This window comes from Eucalyptus grandis, chromosome 7 (assembly GCF_016545825.1).
Source record: "Eucalyptus grandis isolate ANBG69807.140 chromosome 7, ASM1654582v1, whole genome shotgun sequence".
Taxonomy (NCBI): domain Eukaryota; kingdom Viridiplantae; phylum Streptophyta; class Magnoliopsida; order Myrtales; family Myrtaceae; genus Eucalyptus; species Eucalyptus grandis.
The window spans coordinates 48094358-48115936 of NC_052618.1; the positions used below are offsets into that span (position 1 = coordinate 48094358).

The following is a 21579-nucleotide window of genomic DNA, read 5'->3' on the forward strand; positions in this document are numbered from 1 at the left end:
TCATAAATTAATGCATCAATGATAAATTTATTTTTTTATTAATTTTCGTTAAATTTTATTATTAAATTAATAAATTGAATGTATTGGTTAAAAGTAAATTTGTCATTATGGGAGTACTAATTTGAAATATTAATTCTTAAATTTTTTATTTTGTATAAAGTTTTTGTTTTCTAAAATCTGTCATTTCCCCCAAACTCTTGTATAGTAAAATACTCCTTTTCGATCACGGGAGAGCTGTGAAGTGGCAATGTCAAGTATTTTTCCATTTGCAGTTTTGCACTGGGCCAAAGGGAAAACCTATTTTCTCGAAAATTAAAAGGACCGATTTTTATTTGGTTATTTGTGCGGACGAAGAAGCTCAAGCTCGCCAGAGCTGCTCCTGGCTTCCTGGTGAGTGCTCCTGTTATCAAAAGTTTTTCTTTGAATTGATGCGATTTTTGCCCCCTTGCGTTCCGTACGAATTCTGGGTTTTGCTTCCCATTCCGTTCGGTTTAATCACGGTTCCGTTTGTTTCCCGGAGGAAAAAGAAATGGGTTTGGTGTAGAATGTTAAGTTACCGTCGCTGGTGATCTTTCCTTAGGTTCTTGATTCCGTTTCTTTCATTTCTTGGGTTGATTTTTAAGGTTCCTTGATTCACCCAGAATGTAACCGGAGTTTTATAGTCTTTCGCCTCTGTTTGTTAGAATCCGAGGATGGGTGTCGTAGCATTTGTGTAGGTTTGGCATGTGTCAGGTGGTGTTCTCGGCAATTGAGTGCGCTCGAGTCGGTGATTAATGGAGGAAAGTAGTCGAATTGTGATGGATTGAGGCTTTGTGGCTGCGTCAGTATCAGTTTCAGCTGCCTGTGTGACCAGGATATGGCGATGATTCGCTTTTAGTTTGAAAATTAGGTGAATTGCAAATGAAGAATGATAGAATTCTCTGCGCAAACCCGGCTGGGCTGTAAGGTTGATACTGGAATGAGCTGAGAGGTGAGGTGATTTTCGCACGGTATCTCACGTGGTTTCTTTTAGACTGCAGGTACAGAAAATTCTGTGTGACGGACCGGATTAGGTGCCGCATTTGCCTTGTGTAGCCAAAAGAATGCTAGCACTGTCGCTGAGCCCTGTGACAGCATCGGCGAAGAGTGGAGTTTATGCAACTGATTCATCATGCAGGAGGCAATTCAGCTTGACAAAGAGAACATTCGCCACTTCAGGGTCAGATGGACAGTCTCATCAGTGTCAGTGCATGCAGAGTTTTTCCTTTTCTGCCAACGTTATTGCAACGAGACGAAGAGAAGTTGTAGTCAGAGCTGGATGGCTGTTTAAGGGGGGTGAAAAGGGGTTGGATGCGAGTGCAGAGCAGAGTGAGAGTGCCAATGAAGATATACTCATGTTCTTTTTTCAGATGGACCTGACAACTCGTGTACAGGTGTTTCAAGTTCACTTAAGAATTTGAATTGGCAATACTTTAGTATCAGACTGCATACCAGTTTCAAATCACAGTTAGTGGTATCTTATATATCATTGCTTTCTTGTTTAGTATGAAAAAGGCAGTTGTTTTAGATGCAAAATGGCCCCAGTAATACATTGATCATTCTGAAGGATTTAGAAAACAGTGTGAGAAATCATGTGATTTATTTTAGCACATTATGATAAAAGTTGCCGAGTGGTCTGATGATATGTCACGGAAGATTTTGGTTTCAGAGGTCAGAGATTCAAGATTTGGGAATATGGGATGTATGAAGCGTGATTTTTCCAATATGCTTAGTTGAAGAAATCACTGATCATTCTGCAACTCTATTGTTTGCTGAAAAAGAAAAGCTTCAAAAAGACGGCTGATATTTAGATCTGTACAGTCAGTAAAGTAGTACTGCATTTTCTGGCATTTTAATATTTCTCAATATCTGTGTTGTCATATGGCAGTATGCGCTGAATTTGGAGCAGTATGATATTGCACAACAACTGAGAAACAAGCTTACCGAGGTTGAATCTTTTCTCTGGTTATGTATCAGTTATCTTAATGAGGAAATCTAATTCCATTGATTGATTATAGGGAAGAAGAATATTAGTTGTGCAACATTTTTTTTCGTTATGACCTTTTAGACTCTTTCATCATGAACCCTGTACATTGAGTTCAGCCTGTGCCTGTGCGTCCTTGTACTGATATGAGCGAGGCATACTTCTTGGAAGGTTGAAGCGGAAGTTATCAAGCAGCAAGAAGCTAAAAGGGGATCCTCTTCAAAGAGTGAAGCTCAAGATAAGGCCATAAGCATCATCCGTTTACGGTTAGTTTGATCTATCTTTCTTTTATAGTCTCCTTAGGGTGTTTTAGATTCTCCTCGCTCCTAGCTTTATGTACTTCAGAATTGTATCATTTGCTCTGATGCAGTGCAGATTTGCAGAAAGCAGTTGAGACAGAGGATTATGCATTAGCCTCTAAGTTGCGTGATGAAATTTCTACTTTGGAGGCAGATTCATTGGCTGCGTCAGCCAAAGCTCTGGCTTATGAGAATGCACAATATGCTTTTCGTTTGGGCCAGAAAGTGAAGCATAAAGTATTTGGTAGACGATCTGCACACCCTTCATTATATTGTTATTTATCTTTCACTTTAATAAAGTCATGTGTGAACATTTTCAATTCAGGTATGTAAAACTGGTTGCTACCAAAGCAAAGTACTTGCTAGAGGAATGTGTCACATGAGTTTCCTATTAACTATGCGCTGTAGACACATTTACAGTAGCAAATGTCAAGCAGATTGCTAGTTCTCAATTTTTGTGTGTGTCAAGTATGTCGCGCTAAGAATCTAGTTACTTCAATTTACATTTCCTTCAACCTTTTTTTGCCTTATGCTGATTATGTTTCTGAAAGTTCATATTACGGTATCAGGATATCGAGCTGTTGTCTGTGGAATGGATCCTGTGTGTTGTGAATCGAATTCATGGATGGAAGCTGCCCAGATTCAGAAGTTGGCTAGAGGTTCCAATCAGCCATTTTACCAGGTTATTAGTCTATTGGTGGTGCAATATCACTGCACAATGGAATTTCATGACTCTTTCCAATAGTAATTATGAGCTTATGGTATGGTTCCCAAAATACAATTGAGAGAAGCCATATAATGTCTTTACATGAGTGTAACCTGGATTGAGAGAGTCTTGGTGTGCTCAAATCAGCTCTTGACCAACAGACTTTCCTTTTATGTGCATATTCCTCCAAACAAAAAGTCTTTTGGGAGGCAAGTCCAACGACTTTCTTGCCTATTACATGAGGCATTTTTCCCCCCATGAACTTGAAACGAGATAGCTGGCTCCATGCTAAGGCATTTGTTCAGACTTTATTTTAGCTAAGTCATGCTCCATTCTAAAGTATGAAAACAAATGTGTTTGCCAAAAAGAAATGAATTGCAGTCATCTTCTGGCCAAAAGTGAAACATTATCTGCCATCTAATTAGGTGTTGATGGGACTAATTTTCAACAGGTATCTAGATATGAGTGGTCTGGTGTATATTTCTCTATGTTGATGAGCAGGTTTGCAGCACGTGGATATTGTGAAGCTTGGCCTAATTTTCTGAGTAATTTGCATCACCTATCTAACACCATTTCAAACTCACTTATGTGATGAAATTAAATAATGCCGCACAAAGAACAAAGAAGCAAGTATTTGAAGCTCAAATAATTCTCCTTATTTGAAGTGGGGCATGAACATTGTTGTTGTTAGCTTTGCAGCCACTAATTATCTTTGTTGAATATCCAAAAAGAGGCATGTAACATATATTAAGTTATAAGAAGGGTTATATTGCCAGTGAGTTTCAGTTTTGTGCACATTCGTACTATTGTAACCTCTGCCATCGGCAAAGTTACTTCTCCGACTGTGTCCTTAATCTTAATTGCTTGAACAAGAGTTGGTAATATGATAGATTTAGTGGATATCGTTATATTGGATGCTCAAAACGGGAGCATTTTGGTGCCTTACTTCAGTTACTTTTCTTGTTCAGGTTTTGGTTGATGTATACGAGGATCCGAACTTACTAGTAACATACGGTACTGCTCAGTTATATAAACCACATTCAGTTAAGCAGTAATTGATTTTTGTCCCAATACTGTTGTTTCTGCTCTTGATGCATCCTTGTTGCCTGCCCACTGATGAAAACGTTGCCCTATGTTGCAGTACCTGAGGAGAATTTGGTAGCTCCTGACCAGCCAGACAAGGTAAAGTGTGTGTGCTTTGGTAGCTCCTGATGGCCTTTCAATTGATTTGAGTTGGCTACTCTGATTTATCTGCAGGATAGGTTTGACCATCCCTATATTTCCATTTTGTTTTACGGGATGGATGGCGCTGGAGATTTCATCCCAATCAAGCAGCTGCGTGAAAAGTACAGTCAGCCCCGTCATGAATTGCCCGTCAATCCAGAAGATCAAAAGGATGGAGACAATGCCTGAATGGGTGATGAGGAGCTGCTGCTTGCCACTGTATCTATCCATTCGTATTCAGGTGACTGAGACCAAGAGGTCAAAAGTCATTAATGAACTCCTTGGTGTCTGTCACCAGGTGATCTCACTCATACGGACTTTTTGTCTTCGGCAGGTAGCTTCATGTACCTCGAGTGGACATAGACCGTGTTGATACGGAGCTCCCAGTGCTGTGGGTGTCATACTGCGACCATTGGGGCGAAGTAGGATGCTTTTTGCTCTTAGCTCGCGGTTGTTTCACTGTGAGTAACTCTGAATGGCGTCGACAACATTGGTTCGCTAGTTGCTTGCTTGTATGTAGTTACTACTTGAGCGTCGGTGCTATCATGTTAAAGTAACTTCTTTCGTCCAGACTCGAATGTCGAATATCACTAGCTTTGCCAGATTAAGTTTGTCATCCAGAGCGCGAATGGTTGTGTATGCATCATGGAAAGTAAATTTAACAAATTCATGACAAAACCTACGTTTTACAAGATTGCAAAATGGGTCTTGTACATTTCAATTTAGGAAGCACTACCATACATTTTTCTACCTCAATTATCAGCATTTGGACTCACAGAAAATGTCGAAAGGGGAACAGACTTTAGCTGTTAGATCAAGCTCCGGATTAGGGATGCGGCAATGCTAGAATGATCTATAAGGCAATGCTAGAGGCTTTGATTAGAGATGTCAAACTCAGATTAGAGATATCAAACTCAACTGACAGCGCTCCTTAACATCTTAAACGTCAGAAGTTGATAACGTAATCGGCTATGCTCATTGCAATATAAATATCTCAATTTTTAACCAAAAATCCTTAAGTTGCCCACTATGATATTCTCTCAAATTTTTGTCACAAAAAAACTCAAATTTATATATGTGATATATATACCCTCTATTTCAATTTTATCCAAGGTATAAATGTAACAATTATATAAACATGGACGAAAGGGCATCTGTTTCATAATTAATGAGTAAGTTTGGGATTTTTAGTAACAAAAAAAATTTGAGATATTTCTGTCAATTTTGGGCTTTTTATGGTATCCACTCATGTAATTTATATATGACGAGAGAAAGCAACGCATTGGAAATTATTATTAAATTTGGTCATTTTGTATTTTTATTCTTCTGCCAAAAGAAAATCCAAAAAGAGAAGGCTACTAGATGCCCGGAAGAGGGACAGATAATTCGAGGGGCCCACCCCAACCCACCCAACCAATCAAATATAGAGAGAGAGATCGGGGTTGGGATTGGTGGAGAGAGAATCTGTTTGGGACTTTTGACCGTTGACCTCCAAATGAGGGAAGGGAAGCGAAGGAAGGAAGGAAGGAACGACCAGATGCGATCTTCAGACGCCGACAGAAACGCATCTTCTTTTCTGACTCCCAACATCCTCAGATTCCCCCATCCAGTTGCCTCCCTTGGTGTCCCCCACGCGCCTTCCTCCCGCGCGTCACCTTTCTTTCCCCCTTTAAAGAAAAATAATAATTTACTAAAAAAATGTTTTATACAAAAAAAAAAAAACTTTAATATGCACAATCCATCATTATCATTATGGATTTGTATGGCGACGAGATAGTTAATTATTTTACATGTCGATAATTATATATATATGAAAAACTTCCGATGTTTCACAATAAATGGTAATTAGATTCCCACATTAATGTTTAACAGCCAAAGACTTTTGAAAAATTTAAAAGATAAAAATAAAAAAGTTACAGTTACTTTTTTTTTTTTTTTTTTTTCTCGATCATCTCTATTTCTACTCTACACTCTCTCTTTGCCCGCCCGCTCTTGCGGGCGTGGGAGTCGAAAACCCACTCCCCGAAATTTACGCGTCCCCATCCCATCCACGAGAAGATGCGGGGATTTGAGCCTCACCTCCCCTTCCATGTTGGAAGGGTGGCCATTAGGAAAGTTACAATTACTTTGAACATTAATGGTCTGCCCAATGGAGATTTGTCAGGCGCTTGAAGAAACAAGAAGTGAACACGACCTTAAGAGTTTAGCCACGAAAACTAAAAATCTCTCTTCGCCGTTTGCTTAGGTCTCGACAATTGTTTTATTTCTTTTACATGGACTAACTCTTTCCTGTAATAATGGCAAACATATATGCACCGTGGTGAGAGCACAGCAAAATTACACTCGAAACAACCACGAAAATCAGACAGAAAAGAACTCGAGCAAAGCAAAACTGTCTTCAGCAAGATAAAATTATAAGACAGTCCAGCAAATGCTTCGACACAAACTTAAGCACTCGTCCTGTAATATACGTCCCATGGTACAGATACTGTTCACCTCATTCTGTTTCTTACATCAGCAGGACATCACATCCCAAAACGCAACATGCAATAGTCGAAAGGCCATGGCTTGACCTTTAGTATCGAACAGGCCCTCAATGCTGTCCTTACTGCTGGAAATGCCTCTCCCGTTCCAACGCTCTCATATACAGAAGGACAGGTTTGGCACATCGACCGCAGGTCGCAGGAACTAAGGTACATTACATTCATGATTGGTCGAAAATCAGCACCGCCTTTGCGAGAATCGCTTTCAGCAGGGGTGATCATCATGAGCTACCCACCAGGCACTTCCTTCCCAAGAAAACTCAAAAAGAAAAGAAAAAACAAGAAGAGATGGAAAAACAAGAGGAGAAAAACACAGGCATGGCAAACTTAACAATGCCAAACCCATCCTCAAATATCGGGTAGGGTCGGTTTCAGACAGCAGTCTCTTGCTCTACTTTACTCTTTTTAGTCCAGTCCCTTTCTATGATCTACACAATAGTAAAGAGAACGGAACTGAAACAGCTCAAAAGAAAAATCCCACCAGAAAAAGTTTCTACAGCTTTCAACTCCAACTTCCATGTCTTAGCATCCTGTATTAAAGTCTCGCCGTTCATCCAGGCATCACAACCCAATCGGAAAAGATGAAACAAGTGAACCGAATCGCCACGAGCCAGTACACTCCTTCATTACAAGAAAGTCATCCACTGAATCCAAGCACATGGTCTTCTACCGTGGCGACACAGTGGAGATGCGAGCGATGAGATGCCAATGTTATCCCAACAAGAATACCGCAGCATTATTCGCGAATAATACAGAGTTTGGTAGCCAACAATAGACTCCACGGAACCAAATTTTGGGGAAGAATGTACAAACAGAATCCTCATGACCATACCATCCCTCCATCTCCCAACCATGGAACTTACTCCGGCATTCCATCTTGAGTAATTAAAGCGAGCCTGTTATCAGGATTATGTTAAAGCAAGTGACGGAGGATTACCAGCTGGACATCTTTGCCGACGAGGTCGCCTTGTAGTCTTTCCCCATCCAGTTAGGCTCCTCTCTTCCAACCCAACTCCCACCTCTATGTTGTTCAGCTGCTGTATCAACGGAGCACAATTGGGACCCACAGATGTTACAGCAGAGAGGCTACCAGTAGACCGCCGCCTCCCCCTTGCACAGCCAGTTCTAGAGTTCCTCCTCGTCAATCCAGATTGCCACACGTGGCCAGTTGCTCTCATAAGCCCTCCAAAAGTCTGAAGATCTTCAGTTACTTCATGTCGAGAAAGAGAAGCTAGGCCCGGAAGGATATCCCTCTGGAAGTCCCTCCGCTGCCTCCCTCTTCTCACCTGTCCCCGCCGGGTACGACTTGGTGTCGAAGTGGCTGCGGCAGATTCATCGACGTTGAGGGTTTCGGGGATGAATGGTTTAGGCAGGTATTCGTCCGACTTTGTTTCTGTCAATTTCAGTGTCATGGACTCGAAGTAATCTATCTCTTCTGATGAGGAATCTTCGTCATACCGTCTGTTTATAGCTTTTGAAGCAGCTTCTAGCCTGCCCCCCATACCATCTCCACAAGAGAGAACAATATCAGCAAACCAGTTGAGGTCCTCCAGAGACTCAGGTGATCTGCTAGTTATCTTGTTCAGATAATTTTGATGGCTGGCTGATGAGATGGCAACTATCGTCTCTGCTGCTACTTTCACAATTTCATTCTGTTGATGTCCATTATCCTGCTGTGAGGAAAGCATAGATCTTTCACCTTCCTTTTCTGCAGCTTCTACATCAAAAATCATGTCCTCACTTTCTGGAACCAGAGGAGCCTCCAGATCTATCCCAGATATCCGCTTTCCATTGGTACAAGTAGTGGAAACTGATGGCATCGCAACAGTTTCATCATCACTCACACATAGATTCAAATCAATTTGATGCCTAACAGAGCTCGCGGTTGAACCTATGCCTTTCTGCATGGCAGGGGTTCCTGTAGGAGTTGGCTTACCCAACTCAGATACAGAATCACAGGGCAAATTAATGTCGAGTAATCTCACTTTCTTCTCTTTTTCCACAACTTCAACTTCAGACATACGAGGAAGAGATGCAGACGGTGAGTTAAGAGAAAATGAATCATTCTTTGAAATAGGTGGCTTTTCGAGTAATGGAAACCCAAGAATCTTTTTATTACTTGACGATGCAAATGCACCAATATCACTCCTCTTAGCATCAACTTCATTGGAACACAAGTCCGATCTTGTACTCTGAGATAACATTTGAGTCAGACCTTTTCCAGCTTCATTATTGCAGGTCAGGTAAATAGACGATGAAGGTTGATGCAAATTTGATCCTCTAGAATTCAGATCGCTTCTCACAGTGACCTCATTCTGGCTAGCCGTTTTAGCCATCAACCAAGGCAGCATCACAGCATGGTCCTCTCTTTTGTTCTCTGCATCTGTGATTCCACCCCCATGTGGCAGAACCAAGTTACTAGATGTACCATTTCCAAGTACTCTGTTCAGATCTACCTCTCTTCCAGTGTTAGCATTAACAGAATTTGAACATCCATCATATTTAGCAGAAGCACGATCGACAAAGTCCTTTGAGGGTAGCTTCCTATCGCCAAAAGACTTAACGTGATCATAGCTAAGACCCAGGAAGCGGCTGGTTAGTTCCTTGGAATCCAGAGAGGACCCACTGCTAAAGCCATTCTGATTGAGCAATTCCTTCCCAAATCCTCTGCTGGGTCTAACATCCCTATCATGCCACTTGTCACCATAGATTGCATGGTTCCGATCTCCTGGATGAGTACTTGCACTGTTGGTACTGGATGAAACCATTTGAAATGGAAGTGACTTCTGGCTTAATTTGCCTGCTTTTTCCAAAGATGACATTACTGATTCTGGACACTGAGCATTTACAGAGGTTTCTAAGCCACAAATGGTCCTCTCCCTGCTTTGACTGACTGTGCTTTGATCAGTTTGATTGTAAGGAGCGTCATGGACTTCATTGCGCAAACCATGGATATGGAGACCATGAGAAGTAGATTTCTTGCCCTTGATGTCCCCTGTGAACAAAGAGATCATTGACTCCAGAATTGCAGCAAAATTATGTAAAAGATTTTAAAGTGAGAATGTCATTCAACTAAAAGCACTTGAACCTACAATCTTACCATCCACATGCGCATATTTGACATCTTACCCACAACAGCCACGCACAAGTAGCCTGTCTAATCACGATAGTCTATATGCACATTCTCTAGCATTTCAATGATCAAAGCACTACTTGGAAATCTGCTAAAACAGGAGATTTCATTAATCACTGCTAAATTTATTTTGGAGGCAACCATTCCAGGTAAGCAACCATCTCTGTTACTGTAGTCTGTATAACAAAAATCACCAAAACCAAAGAAGGCCATCTGACATTTGACAAAGCAGGCAAGCATACAGAAAAAGCAGTATGAAAATTATACAATGCAGATGCTCTTATCCAAGAAGAGAAAATTTGAAAGATAAAAAAGTAAAAAGTGAGAAAATCATGAGAAGAGAAGCATAAGCATATGCAACAATAAGCCCGATGGCTAGACCAAAGAAAACCTTACCAGCTTCAAGCATGGGCGAAAACAACCCTCTTCTGTTGCTCTCGCTGACCTGATGTAAATTGAATAGAGTCCCATTATTGCTTCCGCGATGAGAGCTTTGAGCATCATCATAAGGTAAGCCTAGATTGATTGATTTTGACTTAAAAGAGTGTTCCTGAATACGGCTCTCCCCATGAGGCAAACCATGACTCTCAAGATCAATATATGGTGAGGCATTAGTTTCATCAACCTCAATAGGTTGATTCAGGTCAGCCACGTTCAATTTTTTCGCATGTAAACCAGACTCCGAAGCATGTCCCACACTATTGGTCTTCCCACTATCTCCACGAACAATATTTACAGCATTGGGAAAGCCAAATTTACAATCTTGATTAGGAAAATTTGACATTTCTTTCCCACAGTCAACTTGTTCTCGATCATCAGTGTCAATGTACTCATCAGCTGGGAGTTGAAGGTCAATCATTTTTCTCCTAACCTTTGAGGGTCTGCGATCAGGCGCCTCAGAAGTCTTGAAGATACCTCCATTTGGAGAAGCAAAGGTGGCGGGTGGCGTGCTATGCCCCTTCATAGAATTGATAGGAGAATGGATTCCTTCCATAGATGGCCTAGCGTAATTGGGGTTTGGAAAGGGGAAGCCTGGGATATGCCGTCTCCAAGTGTCTTCAGATGTAATTTGAGACACTAAAGGGCTTGATGCTAGCGATGTTTCAACAGGCATACGAGTTTTTAGCGCTTCTTTCCTTCTAACTTCATCCATCAGGTCCTTCTGTATTTTGTACAGACGATGTAGTTCATACACCTGGATGACGACAGAAACAATCAATTTCTTAGTCCACGTGTTCCCAAATTGGGATATACTTAAAAAATTCAAAGCAATGCATGACCACAGTTTGGAGCTGTAATCCAAGATTTCTCTAATGTGAGGGCCAGTAATCCACAATTTACCGTAAGTTTCATTTAAGTAGTCAAAATTCTTGAACCAACTGCATGAGTGGTAAAGGTCAAAATCGCTTCTACATGCCTTATCTAATGAGAGGCTCTCTAAGCACGAAAATTAAATAAACCAACACATGTTTGTAAATCAAGTAGTCCATTCATGTTACAAATGAAGATTGAAAACGCGGCATATCAATTGAAAATCCAAGTTAAAATCCAAGTATATCAATGACCATACCTGATTCTTGAATATGGCCTCATGCTCAAGCATTTTTTGCTTCACCTTATCTTTGCCAAATCCAGTATAATTATCTGCAGCTGTCCCCGGCAAAAAGCCATTGTAATAATGGCCATTCTGCAAGGTCCTTTCTCCATTAAACAGCGACCAGCTACAACTGTTAGAATCCTCATTCAGATCCCTCATTGAGTGATGTCCAGGAAGATTGCTTTTCAGTTGGATTTCTGTTCCCATCACTGGCAGTAGATAAAAAAGAACACTTTAAATAAATAAGCAGAATAGCAAATTAAGGATGTAGAGTTCCCAAGAGAAAAGGAGAATTGAGATAAAATCCGAGGACAGACTAGTAAAAGGAAAAATAATCATCTGACATACCAAAAGGAGAAGAGGAATTGACTAAAGCTACATAATTGCAATAGTAAATCCCCATAATCAACTTAAAGTAGAAAATTTACACGCCAGACCAACCAAAGCACACAATACACAGAGAGAGAGAGAGAGAGAGAGAGAGTTCCACTTGTTCCATATCCAGTATAGTATTCAAAAAGTACAGATTCTACATAGTTAGCCTCCCTTAGTATAACGATAACTAGATTCAATCAGACTTCAGAATCTTAGATGGACAGAGATATTGATTGCTACCGTTTTGGAATGGAAATTTCTTAATTCCCGAGAATCTTTCAAAACTTTCATTCCTTAGATTCTTCCGTATCTGAATTTACATATTTACCAAATGAGATGCAAAGAAGTTTATATTGTCTGTCTAGAGCACCACACTCATCAAAATTCCAATGCAACCCAAGGATTATCCCAGAAACAAGCAACATTACCTCTCTATCCCCATTCCATTATTTAACTATATCTCAGGTGAGAAATGTGTCCATCCATCCAGTATTAGAGTTGCAACACAAAAGAGTATCGATTATCTTGATCTGGGATCAGGCTAAACATTAATCAATCGACTATATACCTTACTCTTTCAGATGCCATTGGTTGCTATTAATCGGGGACAAGTTGATTGAAATTGCAAATTAGATTCCACAAGGCATTCCCCTAGTCCGTGCCAAATCCAACAAGCAATTGTAACATCACATTTGTAAATTTGTATCCAAATGTTTTCCCAAAAATTTAAATTGAACAGTGGAACTTGCTTTTGTCAGAAAATAATCAAAGAACAGAACACCAAATTCCTTGGGAATGGCCAAGCAAACGAAAAAAAAAAATTTAAGGGTCCAAAAAACAATCAGTAAATAACTGGGCGAGACAAATATTAAAAATGGCCCAAATATGTTGCCCACCATTGTCTTCCCCTTTCACTTCCCTTGGTGCAGGTGTGCACAGGAATATATGAAAATGGGCCACACAGAGAAATGCAACTTTTTAGTAAAGCACTGTCTGAACGATTCTATAAGCTAAATCAGCAAGCATACTTTTATCATTTCTGGATGCCGCTAACCCAAGAATCCAGAGAATGTATTTTGCAACAAACTTAAAATGCAGTGCATAAGACTAGACTACGAATGCATGCCACAAATTTCCTCAATCTACAGAAGCACTTCAGTTCACCATAACTGCACTTCACTCACTTTAGAGTAAGTGAACACAGTCCCACTACCACTAGATCATCCCCACAAATCTCTTTACCAATCCAAGCAAGAATCCGGCCACTTCTTATCATTAACTCAAGTTCTTCCATGAAATCTACAAAATGACATTAGCCGTATCATTAAGGAGTCGGGCCACATTTCGGGGAGATCACTGAGGCACTGAGCTCAAGTGAAGTCTATCATGGAACAGCCCCTCCAGGTACTCTTTAATTAGTCTATCGAGCATAAAAAACTCGAATGAGGTAACAAAAGATAACCCCACGGGCACGAGCCAATTCCCACTCGAAACCGATTACGAGGCGCGAGGAATTACGCCCACCACGCACGCCCGCCCCGAATGATAGAATTACACAAAATTAACAGCAGAAAGTGACGAATCGACTCTGAGCTCCGTCCAATTCGACAGAGTGGCAAGTCAGGAATCAAATGACAAAGGCAAATCCGTACCACGAACCAAATCAAAGGACCTCAAATTACGACCGAAGAAAAGGGGACAAGAACGAGATAACCAAGAACACAATCAGCAGCATCGGGCGGAGACAATCAAGAAAACGAATTCTGCGATGACGGGAGGAAGAATTTTTACCTCAGCGCAACATGGTCTTCGTCAGCTCCCTCCTACCGCGAGAAATCATCCATGGATCCAATCACTCCAACGGAGCCTCCACATCAGACGAAGCGAACGGGAAACAAAAATCCCACTAAAAGAAAAGAAAAAAAAGGAAGGAAAAAAAAAAAGGAAGAGGACCCAACTAATAAGACAGGACAAAGGGAGGATAAATAAGCTAAAAACTGAAGATTGGGGAAGGAAAAAAAAAGGGGAAAAACGAGAAAAGCCAAGGAATTTGGTAATTACACGAGAAATAGCGAAGTGGGCAACGTTCGCAACAACATTGGACGAGCTTAGATCCTCATCACTCACACTGAGGAGGAAGAAGATATAAAAAAATAAAAAAGAGGAAAAAAAGAATTTTAAGGGAAAACGAGATTTGGGGGAGCTCTCGATCTGCTGGGCCACTGTCGTCTCTCTCTCTCTACTCTCTCTCTCTCTCCTCTTTCTCGGGCGAAGAAAGGAGTTTTTCGTTCTAGAGAGAGAAGGGAGGGGGGGAATGATGAGAGAGAAAGGGAGTCTTTTCAGAGAGAGAGAGAGAGAGATCCCAGATAAGAAATCTTCACACAAACAAACGACCTTCTAAGAACAGTGACATGAAATTTGTCAACATCCGGTCTCTTTTTATTCTCTGCTTTTTCTTCACTCCTCCTCCTCCTCCTCCCTCCTCCTCCTCTCCCCCTGAACACCCCCTCTCTCTCTCTCTCTCTCTCTAGCTTCTCTCTCTCCCTTTCTCTCTCTAGCTTCTCTCTCTTACTTCTCTCTCTCATTAATTACCTCTTTTCCCCCTTTCATTTGCTGTCATGGCTTGCGCCCTTGTGATTCATTATCGTTATAATTATTATTATTATTAGGAGACTCAACAGGGTAATTAATATATAGATATATTCACTTTTTCCAGGGGAAAATATTCTTTTTCTGGGTCCTTTTTTTTAATTGTTTCGAGGAAACGGGAAAAAAAAAGGGAAATTGTAATGCATTTCTAGATTCTCTCCACCTTCCTTGCTTTTCGTACAGGCATTTAAAAAATCATTGAAAAAGCTTTAAAAAATCCCGATGAAAAGAAATTTGTCAAAATCCCTTCTCTATTCAATGCTCCTTCTCCCTCCCCCTCGCGTTACACGTTCCGAAGCATGCGAGTTTCCAAATCCAAAAAGAAAAAAAAAATTACAAAATCGGATATTAGCATTTATTTTTTTAAGAAATGATTTAAAAACAAATTGCCCTTCGGCCAGTGTCGTTTGGATACTTATTGACATGACCCGCCCGTGGAATTTGAAACCCCCCGATTGCACGATTACACTATGTTTTTCCAAATATATATATATATAGCTAAGTAAAAGACTGTCGAGCTTTTGTTGACTATAGATGCATTTGATACAATTTCACAATTTGTATTAAATTTAAGAGAGGAAAAAAAAAAATTAAGAACTGAGATTACAATTAAATATATATATATTTTTTATATGCATACCTTTCAAGTTTTTTATAGATGCAGGAGGTGGCACGAGATCACTTCTCTTCATTAACAACAGTGAAAATGAGCTATTAGCATCAAAGAATCATGAATACAACTCATTCTCAACAAGTCCATCACCGTCATGCACCACGATGCTAGTGGGAACAAAGCCAAGGTTATTCCACACCATGACAAAGATCAAATCTACGTCGCACACAAACCAAGACTTTCCGTAATTGATAAGTAACTCAAAGGTTACAAACCATCGACCATAAGGTTTAGACCACTTGGAAGTAAGCCCCATGCCACCAGGCTAAATTTCCATGGTGGTAATACAAGACGAATACGACTTGCACCAGGAGCACAAAAAATAAATAAATAAATAAAAGTCTGGATACCATCATGCGCTCGCCATTCGAGATATTTTGGCATTTGGAATCTATCCTATCAAAAGAATGAAAAAAAATTCCTAGCTAAGATCTATTTCATTTAATAAAAAAAGAAAATAATTATACGGTCTCTTGCAATTTTTCGGAAATGTATATAGGTAGTTTGATTTATCCTATGATAATCGATAAGGCGGGTGAAGACGATATGCGGATGGTTGGCCGATACGACAACGGACACAACAACCTCGCGAGTTGCTGCCCCCTTTAAAAAAGCTCGTCGTTAGTCGCTATAATAAATCTAAAATTAATTAGGGCTCAATCCCCATTAAAACTTCCACTTTAAGCAGGGTTTAAAATCCGGTTTTAATACACGACCGGACAGCCGGTGGGCCCCGCCCGGCGTGAGCAGGATGAGGTTTCTTTTTCCTCTTTCCTATATATCTATATAAAATATTATTTTATTTTATTTTTATTTTTATTTTTTTGGGGGGGGGGAGGGTTTGATACCGGAAAAAGATGACCTCGGTTATGGCCGTAATTACGGGGGGAGGGGATCGGTGCTGACGCGTCGCGCTCCCATTGGGGCGGCACTCCTGTTTCCCCAACGGCGGAAGCCTACTTTGCGTGAGTAGTCGCGAGATCGCTGTTTGCTGCGTCGTTTGGAAAGGCGATTTAGTGGGGAGTGGAAAAAAAAAGTAATAAAGAAATGGACGCGAAAGATCCTCGGACACGTGGCCGCTTTTAGCGGACCATCAAAAATATCATACGACGCGCGCATTCGGAATGTCTCGAGTCTCGACGCTTTGTCCACCACCGTGCGTTTGGATCTTTTTCCCCCTTTTTTTCTTTTTCTTTTTTCCTTTATTCTCTTTTTCTCTTTATTTTTTTAATCCTTCTTCTTTTTTCTTCACGCATGTTTGCGTGCCGTGTTCCTTTAATGGGTACGATCTGTATTTTACTTTCGTCGGAGAAGTGCAGTCGTCAATCTCTCTCTGCCAAGCTACTGAGTTTTTTTCTGAAGTAGGTTTGGATTTTGATAATCTGAATGTTCCCGTTTGAGCGAGCACTAGCATGTCGGAGGAGTTGAGTTCGATCGTCTCAAAAAAGGCACGAGGTTCTCTTCTTTAATAAGTCGGAAAAGGGCCAGGATATGTTTGAATTCCGTGCAACGACGTGTTCTCCATTTGTATCGTTGATAGAAGCATTTCGGGTGCACAGTCTACATTTTGGCAAGAATTAGGGGAAGGATTTTGTAAGTTCAACCGGAAAGTTTAAACTCGACAAATAAAATCGATAACTTTAATCCATAAAATAATCCCTCACTTTAGTATCATATTAGAAAAACTTAAACTGGCAAGTCTATGACCCAAAAAAAAAAAAAGAGAGATCAAATGGTTGATGAAGAGAGATCATGTGAATACAGATTGTGTATAATTTATATTTATATAGTCAAGTAATGCGGCATACTTTAACACTATGTCACTTTGGAAATAAAAATTTTCATTCTACAGGCACTAATTAAATGTGAAACACTAGGATTAGATACATTCAAAGTGGTTTCAATGAATATTGCTCTTTGATTAAAGTTAATTAGAAAGTGAATTGATCTCTTATGCGAATTGGCCTCCTGAGATGTAGGGATGAGCAATTTTAGAATTGGTCCAGGCTCTCTGGAACTATGGATCCTACCAATTAGAAACGGTTCTCAAATTTTTGGATCTATAACCAATCATATACATCTTAGAAACTAAAACTTACCTCATCACATGTTCCGAAGTTAGTTTCGGGAATTACCTAGGTTCAACCTATATTTTCAATTAAACTATTGCAATTAATTTTTATCTCTATTTACCATTATTTGCCGCTACAATCCACTATCACAACTCACATTTAGACACACAAAAAAAAAAATTAAGAAAATAAAAGTCACAGTTATGGACATGGTGGAAATGGTGTTCATACCAATAGTTCCATAATGTACATCGGAATACCCAAAGTTCCGTAAATATATAAAATAAGAAAAATGCTGAAACTAATTTTAAATTTCAGACTCAATAGAGACCATCCTGTATATTGTCAAATCAAGACCTAAACCCATTTCCTTCGATCCAATTATCCAATTCCCAATTTCATCATGAAACCATCTTCGCCTCTCCTGAAATGTGTCAATGTATGGGCGGCACATGATGCTTAGCCATATTTTGTGGATCTCTTTGTCTTACTTGTCCTCGCTTTTTGTCATTTCAGTCATCATTTTAACTCGCTAATTTGAATCGCGAAACATCTGCTCTTCCACCGCATTCGGGGCTAAATGTGGACCAGACAAGTTCCCTAACTTGTTGCCGTTGATCGTTGCTCGCCTCTCTCCTCCTCAAGTTCCCCCCGCCGACAAGGACGGCTACCCTAGATATTTCTTTCGACAATGGTGAGATTACTATTACAATTACATAATTTTGATCCCTCCGTACAATTCCTTCTGTTTCGATTAGATAAAAACTAACTTTTTAACCCTGAAGCACGTGAGTAAAAGGCCGAACTATTTTTTACAACCAACAAAAGTTGACACTTTGTCATCTCAATATCTCGGGGTGTTTACTATCTTATATGAAGAAACTTTCTTACTAATGACAAACTAGTGAAGTTACAATTGCGAGTTCATCAATCTCAAAGGTTTAGATCATGGGCAAAGTGAGTAGTTACAACTAAATTGAGATGCCCGTAAAACACCATTCGATGAGTTAATTATACTAATGGCCTGTCTCCATCATGTCGTGTTAGAAGATGGAAACGAGGATCGCATATCATCCAAGCATGATATTTGTCAAATTTGTTTTTATGAGATCCAAATAAGCTCATGAGAATATTTGCCATTTGGAGGTGAGACATCAATTTTCATTGGACATTTCCAATTAAGATTGTCATCTGCCGCGGGCCACCACGATTAAGCTATAGATATATCTCAATAGCAAGATGCGAACCAAGCAAACCTAACCACATTTTAATGTAGAAAACAGACTTTTTCCCCCTTTTTTCATGGGGGAGAGAAGATGGCGTTTTCGCGATTTCCTATGCGATTGATTCCCTCGTCTCCATAATTTACCGTGTCTTAATTGTCTTTTACCGTCGAATTCAAGCCTTATATGTAGTAACCATTCAGCAGACATCCTCGACGTTTATAATTATTTTATTTTTCGTTTCAATGGTAGAAAATCCAGAAGTCGCCGGTAGTTTTATTTATGGCGTGTTCTCTGTTCGCACCGGCTATATGTACGTTTTGGAAGTGATCTTGCCCCATGTGGGTAGACTAAGAACATGATCTGCTCTGACCTTTGCCCAGAAAATCGAAAGTCAATTAAAGAATTGGATTCAATATTCCCTTGCCGGAGGAAAAATTAAATAAGAGATTTATTAATGATCAGATCTCAATCGTTTTTTTTATTCTGACTGGTGTCCGGATATGTGATTAAAGCATGAGCTCATTTACTTCAAATCTAATGGCCATCGATGGTAGCAAAGTCAAAGTACTCGTTAATACAAGGGACAGAAATAGAAGATAATTCAATGTATTTGCCAAGTAATATACAATTACAGACCCCCCAAAAAAGGTATTACGTACTTACATTTCATGGATTAGGGATTTAAAACTTCATCGTCACAAAAAGAATAAAATTGCCCAACTCAAATCGCTTAAATTAACCGGTAGTGTACTTTGCCGTCTTGTGCTACTTTCATTTCCAATGGAATCGAAAGAGCTGTTTATTATTAATAAGTCACGTAGTAATTTTCGATCAAAACTGACTAGAAGAAACATATTAATGAATCGTCAAAAGTTTTATGACTAAATTGACCGTCGTATTATAGGTTATAGGACTTTATTCGACAAATATCCGTATATTTTGCTATCGTATGCTACCTTTATTTACAGTTGTATCAAAATAATTTTATTTTTATTTTTTATTAACAAACCTCAAATCCCCAAAAAAGATAAAATCATTTAACTAACTTCCTTGCATCTATAAACTTATCTGAAAATAGGCACCGCATTAATTTACAATCAAATCGAAAACTTATCTGAAAATAGGCACCGCATTAATTTACAATCAAATCGAAAGAGTTTTGCTATCCAAAAATAGATTTAGGACTTTATTGGCAAATGAACCTAACCATTTAGATAGCAAAGTATTTGTATATTTTGCTATCTTATGCTAAGTTTGTTTACAATTGTGTCGAAAGAGTTTCTTTTTACGAATAAGCCTTAAATCTCCCTCTCCTCCCCCCCAAAAGAAAAAAATAATTTAACATACGTCTTGGCATATATAAACTTTTCCGAAAATAGGCACCGCATTAATTTAACACCAAGAGATGGCAAATCGAACCGAAATGGTTAGGTGATTTTCTTAAATGACATTAACGGTCAAAATTACAAAATCCTAACGAGAAACTCTTGAATTTCGGGAAGAAAAAAAAAAAGTAATGTACACAGCGCGGATCGAAACGTACCAAAGGGGATGAGCAGGTAGCATCCAGCCGTTCTGTCCACTTACATCAACGAACACTCGAGTTCAAGAGCAATAAGGAGTTAATTAGCAAATCTTTTTTCCTCTCGGCGGGTGGGGGTAATCCACTCGTTGTCACGAACATTGACTTTCGAAGGGGGGGATCCGAAGTCAACTCTACTCTCGGCTCGAGATCTAGAATTTTTCCAACTCGACAAGATTAAGGAAAATATCTGGCTGGCCGGGAGCGAGAGAATCTTTGATTACGCGGGCATCTGAAGGGGAGAGGGACAGAGGTTGACCAGACGAACCCCGGAAGCAAATGAAACATCGTTCCACAAAACCCAAAATCCAACCCCGACGGCGACGCTAACGTCAATGCGGTTCATTCATTCGACACCGATCGATCCAATTATATATAAAATCGAGATTTCAGTTGAATTTTTCCAACTGACAACGATACTTCAACAGCGACATTAATCGGAGTGTAGTACGGAGCTATGGACGGCACCACTAAAATTCCCACCCCCTTAAAAAAAAAAAAAAAAAAAACATATTAAAAAAAAAGCCCGTCGTCGCGGCATTTATTTTCCACCAAAAAATTCATTCCTGTGATAAAACACAAGATAGACCTAATTATGAGTCGGGAGGCATGTTAAGGCCTTCGAGACTGAAAGCAAGCTGGGAGGCTCAGAGCGGGGGTCCTCACCTAACATGCCTCCAGAGGAGGAAATATATGTAGCTGTGGTTTTCCTTTTTTTCATTCTAATCATGTGCAACTGACAAATATTTTTATCTCGAGACTAATTGGTGCGATTTTCCTTTTCACGCTGCCGGTATGTATTTTACCATAGCGGGCTCAATTCACTAAATTGCCCTTAGCAAGTTCGATCTCAATTCCACATCAATTTTTTTTTTTTTTTTTTTTTTTATCAAAAAAATCTCGAGCTTTCACTATAATTTGAAAATTGCCCCCATATCCAAGAATCGCAACTAGTTTCTTCATAATTATCAACATCAAGACTAGTCAAATGTTCTAGACCCGCGACTTCACCAGCACCCTCACTTTAACCTACCGATGTTCATAATTTTGAAGAAACCGGTGGCAATTTTTTGGACTTGGGACAAACCTAAAACTACAGCAAAATTAGATTTTTTTTTGGGGAAAAAATGGCATAAATGACTCTCAAATTTGAGTTAATGTATAATATGATTCATGAACTTTTAACCTATTTTATATGATCTATGAATTATAGCGTAACGTGCAATGCGGTTATTGCACTTTTAATCTGTTCAATATAATCCACGAATTTTCGGTACGTGTTCAACTTAATCTCTAAATTATATGAATATATTAAATGTTATATCTAAATTTGAATTAATGGAATAGTAAGATTTTCTTTAGATAATCAGGCATACGGCATGAATTACTTCTTCTTTTCATAAGTAAGCTCGCCTGGGGCACAACGGACCTCGAGCATGGATCGGACAAGACCCACGTCAAAACCCAGACGAGCGGACCGAACACGAGGTCATTTGCG

At 39.7% G+C, this 21579-nt stretch overlaps 2 protein-coding genes across 4 annotated transcripts; one reads left to right on the forward strand and one right to left on the reverse strand.

The window, feature by feature from the left end:
* Nucleotides 1-233: 233 nt before the first annotated feature.
* On the forward strand, nucleotides 234-4847 carry LOC104453913 (clp protease adapter protein ClpF, chloroplastic). Of its 3 annotated transcripts, none has more exons than XM_010068564.3 (10): nucleotides 234-390; nucleotides 1013-1412; nucleotides 1907-1966; nucleotides 2174-2268; nucleotides 2373-2545; nucleotides 2871-2983; nucleotides 3976-4021; nucleotides 4149-4189; nucleotides 4265-4472; nucleotides 4566-4847. In XM_010068564.3, the coding sequence occupies exons 2-9, from the start codon at nucleotides 1083-1085 to the stop codon at nucleotides 4418-4420; spliced, it is 1014 nt and encodes a 337-aa protein (XP_010066866.2). In that variant the 5' UTR covers nucleotides 234-390; nucleotides 1013-1082; the 3' UTR covers nucleotides 4421-4472; nucleotides 4566-4847. The 3 variants fall into 3 exon arrangements, with proteins under 3 accessions (XP_010066866.2, XP_010066867.2, XP_010066865.2); XM_010068563.3 differs by having other exon boundaries at nucleotides 235-390; nucleotides 1020-1412; XM_010068565.3 differs by lacking the exon at nucleotides 4566-4847 and having other exon boundaries at nucleotides 1020-1412; nucleotides 3976-4050; nucleotides 4265-4407.
* Nucleotides 4848-6614: 1767 nt separating this feature from the next.
* LOC104453914 lies at nucleotides 6615-14357 on the reverse strand. The gene is made up of 5 exons (XM_010068567.3): nucleotides 13941-14357; nucleotides 13671-13785; nucleotides 11478-11713; nucleotides 10304-11102; nucleotides 6615-9769 (listed from the first exon to the last, which is right to left on the reverse strand). Exons 3-5 carry the CDS (start codon nucleotides 11709-11711, stop codon nucleotides 7683-7685), a joined length of 3120 nt encoding a protein of 1039 aa, XP_010066869.2. The 5' UTR covers nucleotides 11712-11713; nucleotides 13671-13785; nucleotides 13941-14357; the 3' UTR covers nucleotides 6615-7682.
* Nucleotides 14358-21579: the final 7222 nt, after the last annotated feature.

What these genes read in the sequence shown, in the direction of transcription:
- LOC104453913 (XM_010068564.3), top strand. Translation starts at nt 1,083, where the DNA reads ATGCTAGCACTGTCGCTGAGCCCTGTGACAGCATCGGCGAAGAGTGGA. An exon ending in CCAATCAGCCATTTTACCAG is followed by an intron (nt 2,984 to 3,975) that starts GTTATTAGTCTA and finishes TTTCTTGTTCAG; the next exon opens with GTTTTGGTTGATGTATACGA. An exon ending in GAACTTACTAGTAACATACG is followed by an intron (nt 4,022 to 4,148) that starts GTACTGCTCAGT and finishes CCTATGTTGCAG; the next exon opens with TACCTGAGGAGAATTTGGTA.
- LOC104453914 (XM_010068567.3), bottom strand. Translation starts at nt 11,711, where the DNA reads ATGGGAACAGAAATCCAACTGAAAAGCAATCTTCCTGGACATCACTCA. An exon ending in AGGCCATATTCAAGAATCAG is followed by an intron (nt 11,103 to 11,477) that starts GTATGGTCATTG and finishes GTCGTCATCCAG; the next exon opens with GTGTATGAACTACATCGTCT. An exon ending in TTCGCCCATGCTTGAAGCTG is followed by an intron (nt 9,770 to 10,303) that starts GTAAGGTTTTCT and finishes CTTTGTTCACAG; the next exon opens with GGGACATCAAGGGCAAGAAA.